The sequence below is a fragment of the Crinia signifera genome, chromosome 2 (genome assembly GCF_055691185.1).
Source record: "Crinia signifera chromosome 2, ASM5569118v1, whole genome shotgun sequence".
Lineage (NCBI taxonomy): Eukaryota > Metazoa > Chordata > Amphibia > Anura > Myobatrachidae > Crinia > Crinia signifera.
The window spans coordinates 149668702-149684425 of NC_139218.1; the positions used below are offsets into that span (position 1 = coordinate 149668702).

General features: G+C 40.8%; 1 protein-coding gene across 1 annotated transcript in view; it reads left to right on the top strand.

The window, feature by feature from the left end:
• ITPR3 (inositol 1,4,5-trisphosphate receptor type 3) overlaps positions 1–15724 on the top strand; it is a 143763-nt gene that overhangs the window by 108413 nt on the left and 19626 nt on the right. The window contains exons 27-33 of the mRNA XM_083170732.1: positions 614–739; positions 2434–2606; positions 3284–3448; positions 5400–5580; positions 5776–5883; positions 6491–6612; positions 6760–6925. Of these exons, the coding sequence (XP_083026858.1) occupies positions 614–739; positions 2434–2606; positions 3284–3448; positions 5400–5580; positions 5776–5883; positions 6491–6612; positions 6760–6925 (1041 nt within the window). The remainder of the gene's footprint in view (positions 1–613; positions 740–2433; positions 2607–3283; positions 3449–5399; positions 5581–5775; positions 5884–6490; positions 6613–6759; positions 6926–15724) is intronic.

Sequence of the window (15724 nt, forward strand, 5' to 3'; positions counted from 1 at the left end):
CCCTCGCGGGGCTCGCTGCGCTCGCCACGCTTCGGGCTCGGTGGCTCGCTGCGCTCGCCACACTATTCTATTCTCACTCCACGCCCTAGTGGATAGTAGGGCATGAAAAGGTCGGAGGACGCGTACCGCCGCCCCTCGCGGGCTCGCTGCGCTCGCCACGCTTCGGGTTGGCGTGGATCGTGGGGTGGCGTTAAAAATTGGGGGGGACATTTAAGGGTTAATTGTGCCTATTTGGGCTCTGTGGCCCATTTAACATTGCTTCCTATGGCCAAATCGGGTCCATTGAGGCATTTAACAGTAAAATCGCGGTCAATCAGCCTTTTTAACATTGTTCCCTATGGGAAAATCGCGGGCATCCCGATTTACCCGCGATGCCCGCGATGACCGCGATTTTTACCCCCGATGCCCGCGATTTCAATCGCTGGCGCCCATCTAGGTAAAGAGTACCAGTCATCAGCATGATGGTCAACAACATGGAGTCGCGACCCCACGCAGAGAAGGTCGGGACCCACTTTGTGGTCAGGACCCACAGTTTGAGAACCTCTGATCTAAGCTACGTTTGTATTTCATAAAAACAAACCCATTCATTATCTTTTTTGTTTTTTCTTTTCAGGCATGCCATTAATATACTGGTTTTCACGCAGAATGACTCTTTGGGGAACCATTTCATTCAACCTAGCTGTTTTCATTAACCTAATCATAGCCTTTTTTTACCCCTATGTAGAGGGAATGTCTATAGGTAAGCTGTTTTAAAGTTTTTTTTGAACACACACTATTGCATATGCATATTTTTCATATTTCATATTTTGTGTAGTCTACATTTTTTCCACTATCTAAAATAAAGGGAATACAGACAAACCAGTAATGGTCTTTATTAGTCTGCTGATCAGTTGTCATATGAGTTACAATTATTGCTCAGTTATACTTCCATTTTCCAGATTTTAGACAAATATCTATTTACAATGCACTGTGCACATCTAACAGTTTGACCAGGATGGTGGAGCAGGATTTAAATAAGTAGTAGTATGTGAAAGGAGATTTCCTGGCATCAATATCAAATCCCATTGTGCTGTCAGCACAGTGGGCCTGATTCAGATCCTATTGTGTGGTACTTTGCATATGCGCAGGACCCATACTGCACATATGTCGTATGAGTCCTGCACTCAACTGAAGATGGCGGCCACCTAAATCACTCCTACTGTAACATAAGTCTAGTGCCAGTTAGTCAAACAAATACAAAGACCACTAGAGCTCTTTCAAAAAGCCGAAGGTGGAGCGAAACACATTAAGGGGCAGATTTATCAAGCTTGGAGAAGAGATAAACTGGAGATAAAGCGGAGAAAAGGTAAAAGGAGATAAAGCACAGCCAATCAGCTGTGTTTGAAAAAGACAGTTGGGAGTTAATTGGCTGGTGCTTTATCTCCTTTTACCTTTTCTCCACTTTATCTCCAGTTTATCTCTTTTCCAAGCTTAATAAATCTGCCCCTAAGAGAGGTATCAGTTGTTTATTCTGCAGTTCATTGGACACAGAGATGAGGCTCATTTATAGAATTACTTTATTCAGACTTAGGGGGTATTCAATGTGTGGGTCACGGCAGTCGAGCTTGCTCGACCGCCGTGACCCAGTCCCGTTCTCGGTCAGCTCGACCGAGAACACGCAGGCGGGATTCAATGTCCCGCCTGCCGGGGAGCGAAAAGGGGGCGTAGCCGCGAGTTGCGGCCGGGAAGAGGCGAGCTGCAGCCGGCAGCTCGTCACTTCTCGGCTGTTCTCGGCAGAACGAGCCCGACAGCTAGTGATGTCGGGCTCGTTCTGCCGAGATACCCTGCTCAATGCTGTCGGGGAAGACAGCATTGAATAGGGCCCGGCGGGCATCTCCCCGATGGGAGGTGCTCGCCGGAGATCGAATATCCCCCTTAATGTCTCAATCTTTTGACCATGTGGACCATATATTTGTCAACCTTCTAGTTTGTACCTATTAACTGTTGACATAGACTGTTTATTAGCCAATCGGATATCCCCATTAGTCCCACAAGCCAAACCACCACCCATACATCTAATATCCCCACAATTTACAGTAAGGAGTGCATATTTCCATATACAGTAGGAATCTGAGGGAAGATGGAAACGGTCTTTGCAGCAGTGGAAAGGGTAGTACATAGAAACTCTTTATACTCTGGCCACAAACATTTCTAAGGCCCATTGTATAATGAAGAGCTGTTGTTTGTTAGTAATTTATAGGATATTGAATTCTCCACAAATGTTACTTATATCAATATTGCTTAGAAAATGTGCTAATGAAATGAAATAGATAATTAAACATATTATTGTAGATTAAAATAAGTTTTCATTTTATTAATTGTGTATAACATAGAAATGATTTGGTACATCTCAGTTCTGCACCCTAACGCCTGTTTTGTTGTTTTGTTTTATAGGAATACTGGATTCACCTCTTATTTCTCTTCTTTTCTGGGCCATGATTTGTTTCTCGGTTATGTCACTTTTCACTAAACGATATGGTCTGCGGCCTCTGATTGTAGCATTGATCCTGCGTTCTGTGTATTATCTGGGAATCGGCCCAACACTGAACATACTGGGAGCTCTTAATGTAAGACATCATGTGCCCTGCCTGCTTGTGCTATGAAATACAGTACACGTGTTTATTATAGGGCAGGCTGCATGAAAACAGCAATGGTCTCATGAACCTGTTACTGAAGGACACATAGTACAAAGCAAGCACAGACAGCCAAAACAAATCTGTAACAGTTCTCTCTACATCTTTTATATTCAGTTTATGATAGTAACAGAGATATTAGATCACATTAACCATAATATTGAAAAAAAAAATGCGTGTGTATATATGTATATATATATATATATATATATATATATATATATACACCCACTTCTTTCCTTTAGTCATTCTTTATGTCTTGTGCTTTTTTAAAATAGAAATCTGTTAGCAAGAAAAATGTATATAACTGTTATAAAAATAAGTATTGTGCATGTAATAAAAATCAGGATCATAGGAGCCCAAGCCCATAAATGCTCTCTCTCTTTCTCCATATTTACTATTGTAGCATAATCTGTTTTGTGTCCATTCACTCTCCTCCATTGGTGCCAGCTGGGTTTCTAATGGCCTTGTTTACAATGTGCTGTATAAATCATCTGTGTTTCCAAGTTTTCTGTGCGTGTAACTTTTTAAATCTCCTCCACCTGTCAATAAACTCTCCACCTTTACTCAATCCCCAACTTCACTGCTCTTTTTTTTTTGGTTCTCTGCAGCTGACGAACAAAATAGTCTTTGTGGTTAGTTTTGTGGGCAATCGTGGCACCTTTATCCGAGGCTACGGGGCCATGGTGATGGATGTGGAATTTCTTTATCATGTGGCCTACATTCTGACCAGCTTCCTGGGGATCTTCGTTAATGAACTGTTTTACAGCATCTTGGTATGTAAAGAGAGGCAGATACTTTAGTATAGGTGGTGTGCAAGTGGTATAATAAAAAACATACTCAGGGCAGACACTTACCTAATAGAGACTTTCAACTGTGAATGCTATACCTTAGCCTCAGGACAAATGAGGACACAATCGGTAGTGGTGCAGAAATCAGCAATAAAACAGTCCACTAAGCAGGGTTAACACAATGTTTCAGTTCTGTATTGGAACTTTTTTCAAGTGTACAATAAATACCAGTGATACAGTATTACATACCTTTATAGAAGAATACCAGCCCAGTGTGCGCTGCTTGCCGTGGCGGGACTGCCCGGACACTCGGCTGCGTCACCTAAAAGTGACGTCATCACGTCTAGACCTGTTGCTCACCAGTATACAAGCCATCACCATGGTTACTATGTTAGATCTGCGGCGATAAAGATGATATATACATTTCAAGATACAAAATATGTGAATGCACGGGCACAGCATGTAACTGGCAGTGCTAACTAAATGGCCTTAAACTTTATCAGATGCATTTCATTGCTAATAGCATACAAGACTGCATTCAAACCGGTGCCTGTAGTTCAACTATACGACAAGCTAATACATTCCTAGGCTTTTTAATGACTATTAACTATTAGTCTAAAGCAGGGCTGGGCAATTGCAGCCCTCCAGATGTTGATGAACTACACATCCCAGCATGCATTGCATCAGTTTCAGCATGGCCACATAGCAAAACTAATGCAAAGCATCCTGGGATGTGTAGTTCATCAACATCTGGAGGGCCGCAATTGCCCAGCCCTGGTCTAAAGCCTACATAAAATTATACTGTATGACATAATAATGTGCATGGCTTCGTATCTATCCATTAATATCTGTTGTTATAAATAAACATACACTGAGATCAATAGCCCTGTCATCATTTAAACTGAACAACTAATAAGAGCTGTATTCATTGTTCATCACATGTATCTGTATATTACCTGATAACAGTTTTTTTACATATCTGTATATTTTATTAAATATCAATCATTTATTTTAAAATTGTCTTATATTCTGAAGCTCTCTCTGAAACTCCTTTTCCTTTGATATCTATCTTTCGGGTCCTGTCTAACAGAGGACCCCTCAGAGGAGCTGCTCGTATATTCTGAGTGCAGGAAGGGGATCCCCCCATTGCTTATTTTATATATATATATATATATATATATATATATATATATATATATATATATTAAAGAAAAAGGTACCCAGACCGCGCTAACGTTTGCTAGTGGCAGCAACTCTGAGGGATCCTCTGTTAGACAGGAACCAAAGTAATAGAAATGAGATAGAAGGGAGTTCAGAGTGCGCCTCAAATTACAATCACAAATAATACTTCAATGAGTTACAATAAAATGTTTTTAAAAAAAAACAACTTTTATTCAAAAGTGTCTCATGCAAGACGTCGGTAGCCCAACGCGTTTCGTCAAAAAAAAAACGTTTTTGACGAAACGCGTTGGGATACCGACATCTTGCAGAAGACACTTTTGAATAAAAGTTGTTTTTTTAAAAAACATTTTATTGTAACTCATTGAAGTATTATTTGTGATTGTAATTTGAGGCGCACTCTGAACTCCCTTCTATCTCATATATATATATATATATATATATATATATATATATATATATATATATATATATATATATATATATATACACTGAAAACACTGATAATAGTTCAGAATTATATCTACTACACTCCACATCCCTGTGCATCCTCATCCATTCTTTGCAATGGCTTTTCTATTAAGCAGCCCTAGCTTAATGCTATTGAACATGGTTCTACAAGATTACTACAGAAATAAAAAAATATTGATTTTCTATGCCTGTCTTATTAAGTAGTACAGAAATTAAGGAGATATGGTGTGAATCATTTGTTAATGGTGTCTTCATTAAAATCTTTCTAATTATCTCCAACCTCCAGCTTTTTGATCTGATATATCGTGAAGAGACACTATTCAATGTGATCAAGAGTGTAACACGCAATGGCCGATCAATTCTTCTGACTGCTCTGCTGGCCCTGATCCTGGTCTACCTCTTCTCCATTGTGGGATTCCTCTTCTTAAAAGATGACTTTATTATGGAAGTTGATCATCTACCCAAAGGTGAGCTGGTAGGATATTGGCAATTCAGCATACATGTAGGAACAATCATAGTGATAGGATTAGATAAGACTGGCTTTTATAACCATAAAAATAATTTATTCATAAAATACTAAAATACGTTTTGTGCAGGATAAATGTCTTGCAGCCTGATGGGTTACCAAACCATGAATGTAATTCAAATGTCGTTCTTCTCAGCTCCCCTCACAATGACACAGACAATGGGGTCAAACTCTTTTGCAGAATCCTGTGGGAAGGACCAAACTGAGTGCTCATCTGGCATTACAGTACTCAATGATGCTGAAGGTGAATAATAATATGATAATGTGCAAATTACTGCAGTAAGATTGATTTCCTTTCTTTATCTCCGTTTTTGTCTTTTCCTTAGTACATTATTCACATATATGTTCAGATGTTTTCCTTGCATTTGTTTTTTATATTTTACAATTTTCAGTAAAAAATTGTCTACTTCAGACTTTGGGCCGGTTGTGATGGATTGCAAGTCTGGCGACTGCACAAGATGCTGGCTGAACTCAGGTGGTTTATTAAAGGGACAGTCCTTTACAATGCATGGTATTGAGTTCAGCCGGTACTGTATACCACATAGCCACCAACTCACAGCCCGTTACATCCGGCCTTTATGTTATGCCAAGAGCATCCCAGATGTAATAAATGGGCACCGTCTGTGTTTGAAATGACATTTTTCCATTTTTGGAAGTTTTTCTTTTATATATATATATATATATTTAATATATATTTGACCATTACATTTAAATTAAGTTATTTAATATAGAGGAATTTAACTTTCTTTGTTATACATGAACTCCATTGTCTTATTTTGCTTTAATCAGCTACTCTAACCATCTTCATAGCCCTTCTCTTTTTAATTTCAATCTATTTGTGAATATTTTAGATGAAGAGGAAGACAAGGAACGAGCTTGTGATACACTGCTCATGTGCATTGTCACTGTACTTAATCACGGGTTGAGGAATGGAGGAGGTGTTGGAGACATTTTGAGAAAACCCTCTAAAGAAGTGAGGAAATAGAAATTCATGAAGCTCTAACAACAGATTTGTTTCTGTCACCAAATGTAACACTCTGATCTGTATGAATAGCCAGTAGAGTTATTTCATTGACCTATTTCCTGCGAAAAAATGAATAATTCTGTAATTTGCCAACAGGAATCTCTTTTTCCAGCTCGAGTGATTTATGATCTCCTGTTCTTCTTCATTGTCATCATCATCGTCTTGAACCTAATTTTTGGCGTCATTATTGACACATTTGCAGATTTGAGGAGTGAGAAACAAAAAAAAGAAGAGGTTCTGAAAACAACTTGCTTTATTTGTGGTGAGAAAAGGCTGATCTCTGTCATTGTATTTGCAGTCTAAATCATGTGCAACAGTTGGATGAGAACTTTTATACTTCATGTAGAGGTGAACACATTTCAGCAGCCAAAATTCCCAGGTGCAGGCTGAATGGCATACACCTGGGAATGTGTGTAATGTCTGCTTAATATATACCAAGAGATGCGGTCTGGACAGCAAATTGAGTAGTAATTGCTACTCAGTTTGTACACAATAGAATACTGTAATGAATTATCATATACATAAGGTATACTGCCCAGACATTGTTGCATTGTGAATTGGAAAGCCTTATTAACCCTTTGAGTGCCAAGTGAATTTGACAAAATAGGTGTAAAAATTGCTAAGCAAACATTTGTATTCATCATAATGCACTGTTATGTTTATCATATATAGGAAATTATAGTCTTTTTTTTTTTAGAAAACATTTTTTATTTGAATTCATATAACAAATGTGAGCGATGCTGGCATTTTTAGTGGATATTTTGCTCATCTCTCACAGAGATGTTAGCACTAAAAGGGTCAACTATGTTAAATACAGACACAAATACAAAATAAAAGTAGAAGTTAAGGGCCTGATTCAGATATGTACTGTACGATAATTAATTTTCAGGTTTGTCTTAGTACCCAGCAACGGTGCAAAAGTATGCAAATTATCCAGCTGCCTATTTTTATTTCAAGATTCCCAATTGCCGTTTTTCAAATCCCAGTGGCTGTGTAAAAAGAGGCATTGCTGGTTGAACATTTTGAGTATGGCTATGGTTGTGCAGCATGGCCCTTTGCTGCGGTGTATAGGATTGCAGTCTGAAACACAACCTGAAAAACGCCCACAACAGGCCCACATATTTTCTGCCACTTCTCCTTTACCTCCCCCAAATAGTCACTGCCTGTCAATCACTTTGCAAATAAATCCTCTGTGTAACCGCTGTGACAAGACCAGCACGGCACATGTGAAACTCAGACATAATGAACCATAGGGGCACTGTGTCTGCACAGCTTGTCCACTGACTGCTCTGGCACTGCTTATTACTGCCGGGCCGCCAGCTTTCCCTTGAGACTGTGACCTGCCGCCTCCTCACTCCCCATCGCCACCCGCCTTTGACTTCAAGTGAGTTACTTGCACTTCCAGAGCCAAGCTGCTTCACTCTGGGTCCCCGATTTGTTCCTCACCTCCTTCTCCACTCATTGGGTGGAGTTAAACCAAATGATTTTGTCTTTTGTCTTCATGGCAACATGTTGTTAAAAGGTAAATATTCATGATTTCTAAATATGGGGCAGAGAAACTTACGCTATAACAATGGCAGAATGTATATTGTGTTGGTTTTCTTTGATTTTATTTGTTGGCTTAGACCTAAAGGTGAAATGCATGTAGTGTTGGCTCTCTTTATTATTATTTGTGGCGGTCACCCTGTACAGTAGTCATTTGGGGTGTAGGGTAGTCTTTTTCTGCAAGGCCACACCCCTAACGCAAGGCCACAACCCTCCATGTGAGACCACACACCTTTTTAGTTTACAATAATATTGGGGGAGAGGGGTTTTGCATTTTTAACTGTTTGCACTGGGAGCCAAATAGTCTAGAAACAGCACTAAATGAAGGGATGAGTACCTTCAAGACACTGTATATAGTTCCTGTATGTTGCTGGTCTAACCTGGCTGCTTTGAAGTTAATGCACTCCACCTAAGCCTAGGGAATTGTGAGAGTAAGATTTGGCAAAATCTGCATATGGAAGCATGAGCAAAGTTTTCTTTGTACACATGCAAAGAATAAACCAACACACTTGCATCCAGACCTTCATTAACCTCTATTTGTCAGAATCATCATTACCAAATTAGCAACAATCACTGTGTAGTTCAGTCCTATTGCGTTTACTCAGTACACTATATTTTATACAATAATCTGTGGGTAGATGGGGGAGAGAGAGATGAAAAGCAGCATTCCTTCTGACTTCACAAATGGAAGTCCAAGAAACTTTACTTCCTTTTTCGAGATACAATAAAGTGCAATTCTGTTGGGTACGTCCACCTCTTTTATCTACAAAATGAAACCGGTACTTATGTAATATCTGCGCTCGCCACACTATATAAAATCAACTCCATGCGTAGTTGGATAGTAGGGGTATGAAAAAATGGGGTGCATTTAACATGGGAGTCCAGATAATACATAAGTACCTATAAAAAGACCCATTGTCTTCACTTCAGAATTATACTACACATTTTATTTTTCCACTAATGGTTCTCCACAACATGGAGCACGCCTATATACTCACTCATTAAGGAGAGCGACCCAGCCCTAAAAGAAACTGCAAGTGTTTAAAGTAAATTGTGAGTCGGGTACGACATCTGTCATTAGTCATTATTTGATGTAATCGCTAGCTTTAGTAATTTGGTGAGTTAGGTACGCACATCACCATTTATTTATTCCATTCACTGGGTGTGTACAAAACAAGAAAATGGATCTACACGTTGGCCCTTATTCTGATTCACTCACATAGACAAATTCCTTTACAAATGGACAAAATCAAGTGCACTGCAGTTGGAGCAGATGTAACCAGTGCAGAGAGATTTAGATTTGGGTGAGTTATTTTGTTTCTGTGCAGGGAAAATGCTGACTGCTATATTTTTACACTGCAATATAGATCTCACTTTGAAGTAAAACCCCACCCAAATGTAACTCTCTCTGCACGTTACATCTGCCCCACCTGAAGTGCACATTGTTTTGTCAATTTGAGAAGGATACTAGCTGTCACTGGCTTGTCTGGGTGAGCCAGTGGAGAGCACAGGGAGCTGGAACCTAGGTGGTTTTAGGTATTTACAACTTATGCACTAGGATGCAGTGGAGATAAATTATGAGAGGCACAGAGAATTGTCGACACCCAAGGCAGACGTGCAGAGTCTAATCCATCAGTGGTTTTCACCAGTGACCCCCGCAAGGGGATATGGACTTTGCTGCCACTGGTGGGCAGGATGCGGACCTCTGCCTGGGTTTCTCTGTGACAGGCAGGAATGGTTCTCATGAGGAAGCAGAGTGATGATAACAATGAAATACTTTAACCATCGATGGTGGATAGATGGCACTGAATGCTGTATAGTAGCACTGGGGATACTGGGAAACACAGAGATAACTGAAGCCGAGAGACAACAATGGAACAGGACTGGGTACCAATGATGCGGCCTAGGAGTCGGTCGATGGTATTCGGTGGTGCAACCTGGGAGCCGGTCAGGCAAATGGTATGGGAACTGACAGGTACTGTATGCGAAGACTGTGCTGATAACCCTGGGCTGTACTCAGAGAGCTGGATCACACTAGAGTTGGAATAGTGGAGTCTTCTGGAAGCAGTGGAATAACCAAGCAAACAAGCAGGTAACAGCAGGACACAGGAAACAGCAGGACACAGGTAACAGGATCTCTGAAGCAAGCCTGGAGCCTTGGAGAGCTGACACTGGAGAACTTGCAGAGGAACTGACAAGGTTGTTCAAGGCAAGGAGGACTCTGGGAAGCTGGCTTATATCCCCCCAGGTGGCTGCTGATTGGCTGCAGCTTGCAGCAGCAGCACACACAGAACCAGGAATTATGCATTGAGTTTACGTAGATTGTGTGACTTGCGGAAGCAACAGAAGCTCACACAGAACCAGGGAATACACCGGAAGTTTACCTGGATCATGTGACTAGGCTGCAGAGAGTGGACAGATTTTGTGACACAGAGACATCATGCCAGGGACTGCAGAGCGCACCAGTGGCTGATCTGCAGAATACACCAGCATGCCGGTGAGAGGCACGCAAGAGCAGTGCGAGAACTGTGGTCCGTGACACTAGATCAGTGGTGGCCAACCTGTGGCTCTTGAGCCTCATGCGGCTCTCCCCCTTGTAAAGTGTGGCTCCTGCTCCCATTGCTGCCCACCGTCTGTCCCAGTCCCCCCTGCTGCCGGTTCCCTGAATCCCTTCTCCTTCTGAGGGGAGGAGAGCGCGCATCACGCATCTCTCCTACCCCTTACTGTGCATCCTTGTGACTGGGCCGTCCGCCAATCAGAGCTCGTGGGCCAGCAGCCAATCAGGAGTCGGCCAGCGAGCTTTGATTGATTCCCAGCACAGGGAAGTGAGGGGGAAGGAGATGCGCGGTGTGCTGTGCTCTCCTCCCATCTGTGACATGACAGGACTGTAGGAGGACACCAGACTGTCCTCTCCCCGCCTGGCAGCAGCAGCAACAACAGTGAGTGCTGCTGATGGGAAATTTGCACTGTGGGGGCATAGCAGTTTGCGGCACTGTGGGGGCATACCAGCTTTTTGGCACTGTGGGGGCATACCCGGCACCGTGTGGTGCATACGTGTATCTGGCACTATTGGGGGCATATGTATATATGGCACTGCACTATTGGAGGCATATTTTTTTGGGCGCATGCGCCTTCGGCGCGCGCATGATGTTGGCTCTTTAGCTTGACTACCGATATTTTTCAGCTCTTTACCTCTGACCGGTTGGCCACCCCTGCACTAGATCATCGCCACTTATTTTTCTTTGTATATTCTGTGAGTGTTACTAGATCTTCCCCCCGGCGAGAATCTTTCACCTGGACATCGTGGGGCTGCAGATGAGGAATCCATCCCCTGTTCCAGACTGGTTGGTGGACCTATGACTGTGCCCGCATATTCTATCTGATCCGGCTGTTTGCCTTTGTGGGGATATCTATCATGCTGTTTTTATCGTCTACCTTTGTAAGTGTGGACTAGTATTAAATATCTTTTTATCCAAAGATAATCTGCACTATTTTTTGTCTTCCATTCTACCACCTCGATCACTTATATTGTCAGAACAGGTGGTTATCATTTCAGGTGTTGAATCCTGTCAATTGAGCTAATTGAGTGTCCTAGCAGTGAAATACGGTGACTCTGATTTTATTTGCTGTGTAAAAAAGGCTATACATTGGGTGCTGTGTGTTAAACACCTATTTAGTTGTATTTCCATATTCTGAACATGCTGAGAGGAGTCAGAATAACCGATCAACAGGTACAATAAGATGTGGAAGAATTATTTATACCTCCACACGGCATCCCATTCAGTTTGCGTCTCACAGTTTGGAATTCCCTCTACTTTGTCTGAAAAACCTGTGTGTGAAAACGGGGTAGCCTTTTTGGTGCAGCCTAATAGGATTCAACTAATAAAATATTGGTAAAATTACGCTAATTGGATACCCCTATGTCTCTCAACCAGTACATACAAGGAGAGGTGTACATTGCCTACATTGCCAATCACAGTTGACGAGACTGCATTTGGCAGCTTGGCATTGTTAGCAACGTCTTCGGATTGACCCTTCCACAGGGCCAACCAGCAGACATAGCTAGTGATGATGGAGGCACACAGATTGGGCATGCACACTAGACAATATATCTTTCTGATCCACATCAGAACAATATATCTGGGATATATCATCTTGTGTGTTCTAACACTCAGCAAACTAATTCAGCTCTTTTGGGTTTCAGTAAAATCTGTGGTATTATTCAATGTCTTTCTGCCTTTTAAGCTTTGATTTCATCTCGCCAAATTAATTTTTAATATTTCCAAAATAGAAAAATAGAATTATTAATACTTGCCAATCGTAGTTACCAATCTGATATCTCTAGTACAACAATCAAACCTTCCCATCAAACTCGCTACTAACTAGGTGTCATCCATGACTCCATTGTTCCCTGCATTTAGTAGTTTTTCAATCCTGTTACATTATCTGCGAACAGGGCTCTTTGTAAGCCTGTTATGTAAAGCACAATGGAATAAGCTGGATCTATGTACATTTTCATGAATAGATAAGTCAGTGGTTCTCCATCTATGGTTTCAACAGGTGGGACAATTTATAGTTTACCCTTCAATGCCCAACTCTGGTAAGAATAAAGGGAGCAGACCTCATGATTGGAAAATTTAAACCGAAGAGAAATGTTTATATGAACACGTTTTCTATTTCTGTGTGTTTATATATGCATGTTTGCTTTTGTGTTTGCTTACGTTTCCGTTCATACAAATGTGTATATGATAAGCAGGGAGTAGTTATTTAACCAACATAACACCTGCCATCTGGTAGAATAAACAGCCAATCCACCCCCTGTTATAATGTAATACAAGTAAACCATGCTCTGCATAGGCTTGTCTCCTGATTTTAGCTAATTTATTTGCCTTCAGCAGTTTTCCAGCTTCTGACTTGCTACATATAAGGCATACTAATACAGATAACTATTCAAACAATAGAATGCAATGGTCCAATGACATACATATTCATAAGCACGCAGAGCGGCAATGTGTACTAATCCGGATTTTTGAATTTCTGTTATGACATCTAGTGCGAGAAAGTATTTAAATAACCAGTAATGTTATAAAGTGTCAATATTTGGTACCTCTGCTTATTCTGCTATTTTTACTGGTAAACTTCTCTGTTGTCTGAAACTCAGAGTTTACCTTTTCCTTGTTCATATTTCCTCAGCTGTGAAGTGAACAGCAATTGCACAGCCTGTAGCACAGTATTACAGGAGATCTGTTGAGCAGGTGATCTGATCATTCGTGAGGTAAATTTTGAATAGTGAGGACAAAGCTGCAGTAATATTAGTGTTGTTATATGAAGAGAGTATGATTGTAGCCACGTACAGTACTTAGCATATGAGAGCAGAAGGAGCAGGGTCCCTTGATAACAGGGTAGTAAATAGAGTTCACAGAAAGGAATAACACGGAGTAAAGTTGGTCCTACATTTATATTAGCATAAAATATAGTTTATTGTTCCACATATAAATAATACATATGCATATGCCCATGTGCATCTTACCCTTGCAATTCCAAATGAATGGAGAGGTGAAATTTTAGGGTAAGGATGAGGTCAAACTTTTACCAAATACATTAAGTGAGCTGTTTGGGGACCTATATACATCTGTCAAGAGCTGTATCTGTTTGCAGCTGCTGGAGGGCTAGTGCAATGAGAGGCAGTAGTGATGAAGATTGGCTTCATCACTAGCTGCTTTTAATTGGATGTTTGCAGATTCATCGCTCCAGTGACCGCCTGTTCATGTCACTTAATTGACATCTCCATTTGTAGTGTGGGGATGGGAAAATAATGTATGCACATTCTGGTAAATGGACTTTTTTGTACCTATGTGTTATCCTTCAAATGTCTCCAATTGCACGAACTCCCAAATATGTGTTCTGCATTCTTCAGCTGATGAAATGAAAGTGCAGATTGAAAAGACCTAATTTTGGGTCCATTCATTATCTGTACACTTCCAGCTAATGCAAACACTCTCACTGCTGCCTAATGATTAAAGCTTTGTGAATGAGACGTCATTTTTCATATTACAGCTCAGGTTTCTGAGCTCCTTCCTGTTGTTTTTCAAGAGGAAGTCAAATATTAGAGACCTGTGGGTACAGATATCATCGAATTAATGGGGACAGTTGTCAGTCTTTGGAGTGCGATTTTTCACTGTAGGTTTACAGATAAGAAAAAGGTATAAGGAAACAATAGCAAACTTTGCATTGCCTTTGTATTAAACCACAGTTGCAATATTTGAAAAATATACATGTAAAACTATATATAACTAAGCATATCGATCTCATAATCTGGTCAGTTGGTATTGGCAGTGATAATGTACCTTAAAGCAACAGACATGAAGCAATCACACAGTTTTAGTACCACATTTATAATATGCCTGTGTCTTATAGCTGTACAGTTTGTGAGAACTAGGATTACTGTGCAAGTTCATATGTACTGGCACAATGCTGCAGATGGCTTTGCTTGTCTATGATTATGATCTGGGATAAATGGAGAACTGTTAAATTACATGAGCAAGTGTTCACATGAGACATTTTATATATGACAGGCCAGATCCTATTGATGGAGACAGAGCTGTTCGTCCTCAGCCGGTATGAGGTTGGCGTTGCCTGTTTGAGAGACGCAATCGATCTCTATGTAGAGATTTGAAAAGCTGGGCTCACATATTCCCCATAGAGACACGAATAAGAAGTTTTTAAGCTGCCCACATTCAATGTAAACTGGTTGTGCGGTATGAATACAAAAAAGCAATTCTGTGTCGGTCTTAATCCCTCATGTGAATGCAGATATCTGGCTGTTTGATGGAATCCTGAGCAAACAAATCACAGGGGGCCCATGTTTCCTGTCGCATACTGATCACACACACCCAGACTCATACTGTATTTGATTCCATACCAAACTGGGTAGTTTTACACCATGTGACAGGGAATGGACGTATCAGTGGTAGCATCTTGTAATGGTGTGCTCATAGGATAGAAGTTTTTCCATTTGGACTGTTTTTGTAGAAAAAAGAATTTATGTAGGGTTTCATCAATAACTCTGTAATGAAACAAATAAATATGTTATAGCTTTTAAAGTTGGGCTCGTTCTGTCGATCTGCCTCTTCAATGCTGTTGGGAAAGACAGCATTGAATAGGTACCCACCACTATTTTCCCCTTCGGAAGTAGTGATGGGGGATTGAATACCCCCTATAAGTTCAGGTTTTAGGGATAGCTGTGCCTTAGCATAGGTGACTTGTTTAACACCTCACTTACTTTGGTTTAACCATCTATCCTCAAACATGGATATCACAAAAATCTAAACTTTTTGTGTGCTTTAGGACTGTAGTCAGACCACCCTGATTTATTGGTTTCATAGCACCCATCATAGGATTAGAGTTGCATAAAAAGCAACTGCAGCTGCGGTTTTTGGCAATGTGGATGTATCCGTGGGTGCCAAAGGAACATTCACATCTTTGTAGAAATGCGGATCTATTCAGAAATTGCCCA